Genomic DNA, 10,251 nt, shown 5'->3' with positions numbered 1-10,251 from the left:
ATGACAACTCAATGCAGTATGTAGTCTTGGATCACATCCTGAACAAGGGAAAAGAGATCTGTTATCTCTTTATACCAAAAGTATAACTAACATTTATGGTATAACTAACATTTATAGTATAATTCACAAAAATTGAATGGAGCATATAAATTAAATAAGAGTACTGTACTGGGAAACACATAGTTTTTGAGGCAGAAACCCAGTGTGTCTCCCTTTGCCTGCCACAGCTATCCTTTCCTACTTCACCCTCTCAAAAGATTACTGTACTAATGTTAATTTCCTAATTTTGCTACAGTTATATAAAAGACTGTCTTTGTTCTTAAGATATATACCTCGAAGTATTTAGAGATAAAGGTGCATTATATCTCTAACTTACTCTCAAATGGTTTAGGAAAAATATTTTTTTCAATCATTTAACTACATGTGGACAGAATGATAAAACACATAAGATGTTATTCAGAATCTAGGTGAAGGGTATATGGAAATTCTTTATACAATTTTTGCAACTTTCTGTAAGTCTGATGTTATGTTAAAAAGTACAAGAAATTTTAAAAACTAGGAGCTCATGTACTCACACACACTAAAATTATACTATCAATACATTAAGAATAATAATAACCAAACAATATAAAGTTCTAATAAAATACAGCACACTGACAGAGTGTTCATATGCACGCCCCCCTGAAACTTTACTAAAATGACTGTAAAAGAATAAAAAACATAGTGCTTGCTAATACGACATGCTGAAAACGATACTTTACTTCTATGATTTTCCTCCTAATAACCCCCGGTCTGATGATGAGAAAAACATCAGTCAACTCTCAAGGGACATCCTGCAAAACATCTGCCCAGACCTCAAAACTGTCAAGGTCATGAAAGAGGAGGGACGTCTGAGAAACTGCCACGGCCAAGAGGAAGCTATGCAGATGGGATGGCTAAATGTGACCTGGTCTCCTGGAGGGAGTCCTGGAGCAGAAAAGGAACATGAGGAGAAAACAAGGAAATCTAAATAAACCGTTGAATTTATTAATAATGCATCAAAATGTTCATTAATTGTGGCCAAGGTACCATACAAATGCAAGATGCCAAAAACAGGGGAAATGGTGTGGGGCATATGGGGACACTCTACTGTCTCCTCAGTTTTTCTGTAATTCTAACTATTTCTAAAAAATAAAACTTTTTTTTTTTAAATATAAAGTGGGGTTGTAACTATAAACATTTTCAGATATGGAAGACCTCAAAATTTGTCTCATGCTTCTTTTTCTCAGGAGATGTACACTAGCAAAACAGAAGATGTAGAACCTATACAAAATGACAGATGCAGTACAGAAAAGAAGGAAAGACAACTCCCAGGATGATGACAAGGCAAGCCCTACAAATCTGTATATCAAACCTCAGAGCAATCAGTTCAGACTGAAGCAAGGATACTAGGGAGGCAGGCAAGGGGAAAGGAAGTGCTATGCATGTTTAAAAAAAACAAAACAAAACTAAGAAGATTAAAAATAAAGCAATTACTAAATTAAGGAAAAATATAATAAAAGTTGGAAGAGAAAGGAAATAAAATCACTGAACATTGCAGTTTAGCTCTGAAAAATATTTATATAGACATAAGAAATACTGAATTCTAATCCACCTATAAATAATATATTGTATTTAAAATCTAAGATACCACTGATCAGAAATTATACTATTTAACCACTGATCGGAAATCGTACTATTTAATATTTACTAAAATACTAAGAGGGGGCTTCCCTGGTGGTCCAGTGGTTAAGAATCTGCCTTGCAATGCAGGGAACACCGGTTCAATTCCTGGTGCGGGAAGATCCCACATGCCATGTGGCAGCTAAGCCTGAGTGCCACAACTACGGAGCCTGCACTCTGGAGCCCGAGACTGCAACTATTAAACTCTGCAAGATGCAAGAAGAGAGGCCACCGCAATGAGACGCCCATGCACTGCAAGTAGAGAGTAGCCCTCACTCTCCACAACTAGAGAAAGCCCACGCAGCAGTGAAGACCCTGCACAGTCATAAAATGCTAAGAGGAAAAAACGCTGCCAATTAAAATAAGACACTATAGTGTAAAAATGTATTCCAATTTCAGAGTTGTTCAAATGTAAAAAATAAGCTTCTTAGAATCAATTTAACCACACTGGAAAAAGGGGGACAAGTGTTTGGGAGCCAATGGTGAAAGACAGCTAAACTGTAGACATCTTGCACAGAAGGAATTCAACATATAACATCTGAGACTGACAGGTAAAAGAAAAGAGAAATGTAAGTTTATTATTTAGAAACAGGGAGCAAAATTTCAGAAGAAATAACTGAAAAGGCTGAAAATAACGACCTCTAGGATAGAGGATTACCAATTAGGAAGAGGTGGAGAGACTGCTGTTTCTCATTTGAAATTTGACCATTTAAACCATTTACATGTATTATCTTCATGAAAATAAATGTTAAAAAACAAAGCAGCAAGAATCAAATCTAAAGCTACCAGAAAGAAAATTTCAACAGCCGGAAATACTTTCATATTTTTTATGTACTGTCACAAAAATATTAATAAAAACTTAAACTGAAAAAACCTGAAACTTAATCCATCTTTAATGTGATACAATTCTAAATTTTAAATGAAATTAAATCAAAATGAAAAATTATATCAAGCCTCTTCTAAATCTGGTTCATTTTACCTTCCAGACACACAGATGTTGATTTAAGACCACTCAAAAGCTGCCCTGCTAGAGACCAAAAGGCGTGGGAGTGACACCATAGTTCTGAAAGCCCTGACTTCCTGTTTCAAGATAAGACCCAACCGACTCGACCAGAAAGGTATACAGATATTTGCAGCAACAGCAAAGTCATGTAAAGCGAAAACAAACGTGAAATATGTCATAACAGCTTGTAAGACTACAAAACCTGAATCTACTTTTAGCCAACCACAGAACTCAGTTATCGGTGTCACTTACATCTCGAAACATTTTGTTTTCTTGTTTTAGTCTTGCTTCTTTATCATCTGAGAGTTTGTAAGCATTCTCAAATGCCTCCTCCAAATCCTGAAGTCTAGATTTCAGTCGAATAATGGTATTGTCTTTTTCTTTATTACTTGTTCTCATCTCTTCAATTCGTTCCTGCAGAATTTGGGAGGCACTGCTGGCTGCATTGAAGCGTTCTCTGAAATCACTCTACAAAACAAAGACAAGGATAATACGTTGTTTTCAATAATAATAATTAAAAAAAAAGAGGTCTCAATAGCAGCTAATAAACTGCGGACACTAAAATATAAAAACATATAAATGGAAATGAACACATTTGATATTGTTATATCCTAGGAATGGAGACTAGAAAGGATTACCCTACAGAATAATATAGAGAAAAGCACTGAGGCATTCTGATTCCAGGACTCACCTATAGACCACTTCAAAGAGGAAAAAAATCACCATGACTATCAGGAAACTGATTCTGAGAGCAAAACTGGAATTTTTTGCTTCACATTAATATTTATAGGGGGGAAAAAAGCATTTCTTACCATATTGTCTCATAATGAAAATAAAAGAAAATTCAAAATGCATCTGATCTGTTAATATTCATTCAATAATCATTAATTGCAAATCCACCAGGCACCAGGTTACCAGGGTGCTAGAAATGTAAGATTAACAGAACCGTCCCTGACTTCATGAAGTTTATAGTTTAGGCGGTGCCTGCGTGTGCATGCATGCTCAGTCACTCAGTTGTGTCTGACTCTTTGCAACCCTATAGACTGTAGCCGCCAGGCTCCCTCCTCTGTCCATGGGATTTTCCAGGCAAGAATCCTGAAGTGGGTTGCCATTTCCTCCTCCGGGGATCTTCCTGACCCAGGGGATAGAACCCACATCTCCTGCAGGCAAATTCCTTACCACTGAACCAAATGGGAAGCCACAGTTTAGGAGACAAAGATAACTAAATAAACATCAAAGACACAGAAATAATGTCTAGAATATAACTGGCATTTTCCAGCAAAACATTGTTTGTAAAATTACACACAGAAGAACAAAACTTGGCAGTACATGGGGGAAAAAAACAAGTTATTTAAGAGGAAAAGGTTAAGCACTCCTACTTATATATCTAAAAAACTGAAAATATGTCCATATAAAATCTTGTATACACATGTTCACAGCACTATCATTTATAACAGCCAAAAAAGTGAAGACAACCCACCTATCACCTGATGGATAGATAAACAAAATGTGGCGTAGCCATACCACAGAGTACTACTCAACTATGAAAGAGTGACATACTAGCCCATGCTACCCTATGGATAAACCTTGAAAACCTGATGCCAAGGGAAAGCAGCCAGACACACACGGTCACATATGATGTGATTCCATCTACACCAAATACCCAGAATAGCTAAACTCATAGATACAGAAAGCAGAGTAATGGCTGCTTATGGCTGAAAGAGTATGTATGTGAATGGCGGGGATGGCTAAAGGGGTTTGGTATTTCTTTTTAAGGCAGAAAAAACTTATAAAATTAATTATGGTGATAGGTGCATAAATTTGTAAATATACTAAAACCCACTGAATTGTACACTTTAAAAGCATGAGTTTTATAATGTCCAAATTATATCCCAATTAAAAAATAAAATTTTTAAAGGGTAAAATTTGTAGTTATCATATGAAGCTAGCAGCATTCAAAACGGAATCTTAACAAGAAATCCTAAAGGAGAAGACAAGCAACATATAATGCTTTTATAAAAATATTCATTTGTCTCTAAAGTTCAGTTAATAAAAAAGCTTACATTTTTAAACATTTAGCCACTAGAACAACGACCAAAAATACCACTTACCAATTCTCTTTCCAGTAAGTTATTCTTATTTTCAAGTGTTCTCACACGACTAGTAGCTTCATTCAGAGCACTCTCTAACTGGCCACATCTAAAAAAAATATTGAAACAAAACAATCGAAAGCAATATCCTTTCTCTTAAAAGTGTCAGAAAAATCTGATTCTCTAGTATATTACATAAAACAAATTTTCCAATGTTAGCCAAGACTAAGGATGCCATTTTAGTAAAATATATCCCAATGAACCTGATATTATAACATTCAGGGAATATTAAAAATGATATGAAAAAATCTTGAAGAATTATTAGGTGAAAAAAGCAAGATATGAACAGGTTTTTGTATATTCAGATTCACAGCAGCATAATTCACAATAGCCAAAAGATGGAAGCAATTTAAGTGTCCACCAAGGGATGAATGGATATAAACAAAAGGCAGTGTGTATGTGTGTGTGTATACATGCAATGGAGTATTATTCAGGCTTAAAAAGGAAGGAAAACTCTGACATATGCTACAACATGGATGAACCTCAAGGACTCAGTATGCTGAGTGAAATAAACCAGACACAAAAGGACAAATACTGTGATTCCATTTATACAAGGTACCCAGAAGCATCAAATTAATAGAGACAAAGTAGAATGCTGGTTGCTGGGGCTGGAGGGAGGAGTCATGGGGAGTTATTGTTTAATGAGTACAGACGGACAGATTTGCAGGCTAAAACAAGTTCTGGAAATGGATACTGGTGATGGTAGCCCAACAACGGGAAGGCACAAAGCCAGTGAACTGTACACTTAACGTGATACAGACTGCATAAGACAGCTCGATCTTTGTCATGAAAAAAATTTATACATGCATATACATTTTTATTTCTAAAAGGATGCAAAAAATTAAGTCTAGGATGTGAGAACAGAAGATGGGTAGAAAGACTTCATATTATATCCTTCTATATTATTTCAAATTAGCATGAATGTCAGTATTCTTATAATGAAGGACATTCTTTGTAAAGCTAATTATCATAGGACATGAAAATAACAAAATAGAAGAATTCGGTTACCATTTTGACTCAGTGTTTAATGATGCATTGTGAATAATAGCTAGTATTTATTGGACACTGGCTACATACTCAGTCTATGTTAAGCACTTTGCATTCATCCTCACAATCCTGTGAGTCAGGACTGCTATCATTCCCACTTTACAAATGTGAATACAGAGACACAGAAGTCAAGTTCCTCCTGAGCCATACTAGGATTCCGAGCAAGGCAGTCTGGCTCCAGAGTTCAGGTTCCTATCCACTATGCATCGATAACCTCAGATATGCAGATGACACCACCCTAAATGACAGAAAGCGAAGATGAGCTAAAGAGCCTCTTGATGAAGGTGAAAGAAGAGAGTGAAAAAGCTGGCTTAAAACTTAACATTCAAAAAACTAAGATCGTGGCATCCGGTCCCATCACTTCATGGCAAATAGATGGGGAAACAATGGAAACAGTGATAGACTTTATCTTCTTGGGCTCCAAAATCACTGCAGGTGGTGACTGCAGGCATGAAGTAAAAAGATGCGTGCTCTTTGGAAGAAAAGCTATGACAAACCTAGAAAACCTATTAAAAAGCAAAGACATTACTTTGCCAACAAAGGTCCATCTAGTCTAAGCTGTGGTTTTTCCAGTAGTCACGTACGGATGTAAGAGCTGGACCATTAGGAAGGCTGAGGGCCAAGAATTGATGGTTTTGAACTGTGGTGTTGGATAAGACAGCAAGGAGATCAAATCAGTCAATCCTAAAGGAAATAAATCCTGAATATTTATTGGAAGGACTGATGCTGAAGCTGAAACTCCAATACTTTGGCCACCTGATACAAAGAGCTGACTCACTGGAAAAGACTTTGATGCAGGGAAAGACTGAGGCAGGAGGAGAAGGGGATGACAGAGGATGAGATGGTTGGATGGCATCACTGACTCAGTGGACATGAGTCTGAGCAAACTCCAGGAGATAGTGAAGGACAGGGAAGCCTGGCGTGCTGCAGTCCATGGGGTCCCAAAGAATCGACACAACTGAGCAACTCAACAACAAAAGCATCAAAGCCTTGCAGAAATGAAATACTGATTAAAACTGTTGATGAAACAGGCAAATAATAATACATTCACTGAATAGTCAACTGTAGGTGTGCTGTTATTTTTCTGTTTTAATTACCACACTAATTCTGGTATGCCAAAGATCTCACCCCCTAAGTTACAACTGTGTGACAAGTGTTAATGGCCCCAACTGGAGCTCCCAATTCGCAATTTTAAAGTCTGAAAAAAACTGCTACGTATACTGCCAACATAATTATTAGTTTTTGTCTTAGGTAAATGATTTCTCTCTAAATAACCTCAGGTCAAACCAAATCCTTTGGGGGCAGTGGAAGGGGGCAAAAATGCATTGCTCTTCATTTGCATGTTACAGGCACATTGGCTCCAGTGCCTAGACTGCTGTTCTTATTAACAACTTTCATTTATGTAAGACACTGACTTCCAGGATGCTCCTCCATCCTCTTATGACTCTGAGAGCTTCCAGACATAACAATATTTTAACTAGTTCCCCTTTACTTTGTGCCTTCTTTGGCACCTTTTCTTTGACCTAATAAGGCCTACTGGTCGCTTCTGTCAGGCTTCTGATTTCCAACAGGAAGTACCCGTGGTCATCTGTGCCCTCCTAAAAAAAACACACACGCACAGACAAGAACCAACTTCCCTAGCCTGCTATCTACTCTTTTCTTTTCATCCTAGAAAACCTAAAACTAGTTTGTTTTTTTTCCCCTTGGTCTTTTCAAACTACTTCTGTCTGCCACTGGACCCCACCCCCACCACCAACAGCAAAATGGAAGCAATAGAAATGACCAGGATGGATTAAGATAGCATGTTAACTACCACAGCAACCACACATTGGTATAAAAGCTCGTTTTACTCGAATTCTGCAAGTGAGACTGTTAACTGGACCAGAAGATTTCAGCTCCCTCATAATTATTCTCAAGGAGCTTTGTCTTCTTTGCCCTAAAGAAGGATTATTTGCTGTCATCTAGACCCTATCAGTTTTCTTTCTTTTTTTAAAAATAATTTTATTTATTTGTTTTTGGCTGTGCTGGGTCTTTGTTGCTGTGTGGGTTTTCCTCTAGTTATGACAAGCAGGGGCTACTCTCCAGGCTCTAGGCACAAAGGCTTCAGTAGTTGCGGCTCCCGGGCTCTAGAGCACAGGATCAATAGTTGTGTCACAAGGGCTTATGGCTTAGTTGCTCCTCAGCATGTGGGATCTTCCTGGATCAGGGATCATACCTGCTGTCTTCTGCACTGGCAGGTGGGTTCTTTACCACTGAGCCACCAGGGAAGCCACCCTTCAGTTTTCAATCTGTTTAATTTCATTTGTAGAGTATGTTGCAAGGTATGCTGTTATTAATACTAGTATCTAAACTAAGCGGAAAGCTGTTCTTAATATAAGACCATGCTCCTGCGTGCCTACGGTTTTTTTAAATGAGATAATTATTTCCACAGGTGCATGAATGGCTAGGTTAAAGCTATGCATATCTGGGTCAGAAAAAAGGACATCAGCCACAGACTTATTAGGAAATAAGTATACAGGACAAAACGACACTCCTTTACATATACAAAATCTGCTCAACTGTCTCAGTACTTTGCCCATATGAAACAAATGTCCTCATCAATTTTAAGTATTTTTAAGAGGATGGCTCAGATCTTTAAAAATAATTACTGAGGCAAACATGTTTCTCTGAAAAATTTCAAATCGAAATTACGTGCTTTCAAAAGTGTTTTATCATCACAATATATTATGCTTTGGGTAAAACAATATATCCAAATTGGAGAAACACTAACTTTACAGTTAAATTACAAGTTTTACCTGTCAGCAAGAATTTGATTGGTTTTCTTCCAGTCTTCAGCTACAGAAATTTCTTTTTCCTCCAGTTTCTGTTTCAAACTATTTATTTCTGATTCATAGTAAGCTCGAAGGTCTGCTATGTGTCGCGCATGCTTTTCCTTCAGGTTCTGCCTAATCCTGTTGGTGAAAAGAAAAAAATATTTAGAAAGCATCTCCTCACTCTCTCAATAGGAAAAAACAAGAACACAATCATTCTCATAATCAAAAATATAGCCTTTTCCCTTTATACACCTATAGAAAATATGAGATTAATCTATAAGTTGACAGCTATTAATAATAAAGCAAAAAAAGATTTTTTAGACAGTCTACCTTATTTTAATTTTTATGTATTACTGAAGTTCAATAAAAACAATTTTCATCATTTAAGCAGACATTAGAGAACATCTATTAACATTACAAGCCATTCCCAGAAGTACATACTTAGACAATACCACAGGATCCTCCAGGGAAGTCAGTGAAATGCATTCTGGGACACCATTGGCTGTACCTGGAAGCTGGGACTGACTGACTGAGACAGGCGGTCCCAGAACAGGGTTTTCTTCATCTACAGTGCTGACTGAGATGTTGTTACTACCAACGGTATATACTGAAGGAAACGTGGAACTGGTCCTACTCTCATTTGGGAATGCCTGATTTTTCCAAGGGTCCACTGGCGAAACTTCTGCATCTGTAGGATATTTTGGGAAACCAGATAACTGAGAAGTGATATGACTTGCTTGTGAAAACAAGTCTATGTCAGAGTGACTAGAGAGACTAGGATCTAGAACAGAGTCCGGTGAAAAGGATATTCTGTCATCAAGAGCATTCAAAAAGCTATGTGGTTGAATCCCTGAAATCTGCTGATTTGGCTTCATGTATAACGTTGGGTCCAGAGTCAGTACCTAGAAATAAGACAGAGAACAGTAAGCTTTCTCTCTCTCCGCGCAGGTTTGTTTGTTTGTTTAAGTGAGTAGGCTTTAGATCTCCTAGGGAAAAGAAGCTCAAGATGCGAGTTAAAGTCATGAAGCATCTTTTATTTTCACCCAGCAGTGCTGACAACTTTACCTCTGGCGGATGATTTGGGTTGGAAGCAGAAGTGAGATTCCTCTCAGGTAACTGCTTGTTTTCCCTTTGTTTTTTATGATAAATATCCTTCAGTGATGGTGGCTTCATCTCATTACTAGTATTAGACTTAAAGATATGAAACAAAATTATTCAAATATTATCAATGAATCAATGATGAAAAAAGTTTACTTTCCTGATATCAAGATCAGCACCATAAAAAGGTTTTTTGAAAAATTTAAAATAAACCAAGATGCTAGACCATCAGATTTATAATAAGAGTTTGGAAGTCATTCCCCATTACCTGTTACCTATAAATATTAACGGGATAATTTTAACCTAAGATATTTAAAACCCTAAGAACGCTTTCAAAGAATAAAATCCGTGGTAATCTCCTTACTTAAAATAAGAACCAAGTTCTAAATAAAAGACTTCATAATGAGTGAATGAAGCGGGACGAGAAAACTTCCAACCA

General features: G+C 37.1%; 1 protein-coding gene across 7 annotated transcripts in view; it reads right to left on the bottom strand.

Annotated features, from left to right (window-relative positions):
- Positions 1-10,251, bottom strand: part of MPHOSPH9 (M-phase phosphoprotein 9) — a 55,223-nt gene that overhangs the window by 23,279 nt on the left and 21,693 nt on the right. For 6 of the 7 annotated variants that reach the window (XR_825384.1, XM_010841302.1, XM_010841305.1 and 3 more), the window contains exons 9-13: positions 9,780-9,905; positions 9,156-9,616; positions 8,697-8,852; positions 4,816-4,903; positions 2,957-3,172 (exon numbers count right to left, since the gene is read on the bottom strand). Coding sequence is in view for 6 of the 7 variants with exons in the window: in XM_010841302.1 (XP_010839604.1) it covers positions 2,957-3,172; positions 4,816-4,903; positions 8,697-8,852; positions 9,156-9,616; positions 9,780-9,905 (1,047 nt within the window). In the remaining variant the exon portion in view is untranslated. The remainder of the gene's footprint in view (positions 1-2,956; positions 3,173-4,815; positions 4,904-8,696; positions 8,853-9,155; positions 9,617-9,779; positions 9,906-10,251) is intronic. The other variant, XM_010841306.1, reaches the window with a different exon arrangement.

The sequence above is a fragment of the Bison bison genome, unplaced genomic scaffold (genome assembly GCF_000754665.1).
Source record: "Bison bison bison isolate TAMUID 2011002044 unplaced genomic scaffold, Bison_UMD1.0 scf7180017864160, whole genome shotgun sequence".
NCBI lineage: Eukaryota > Metazoa > Chordata > Mammalia > Artiodactyla > Bovidae > Bison > Bison bison.
Note: the sequence above shows the minus strand (reverse complement) of the source record. Positions and strands in the feature narration are given on the sequence as shown.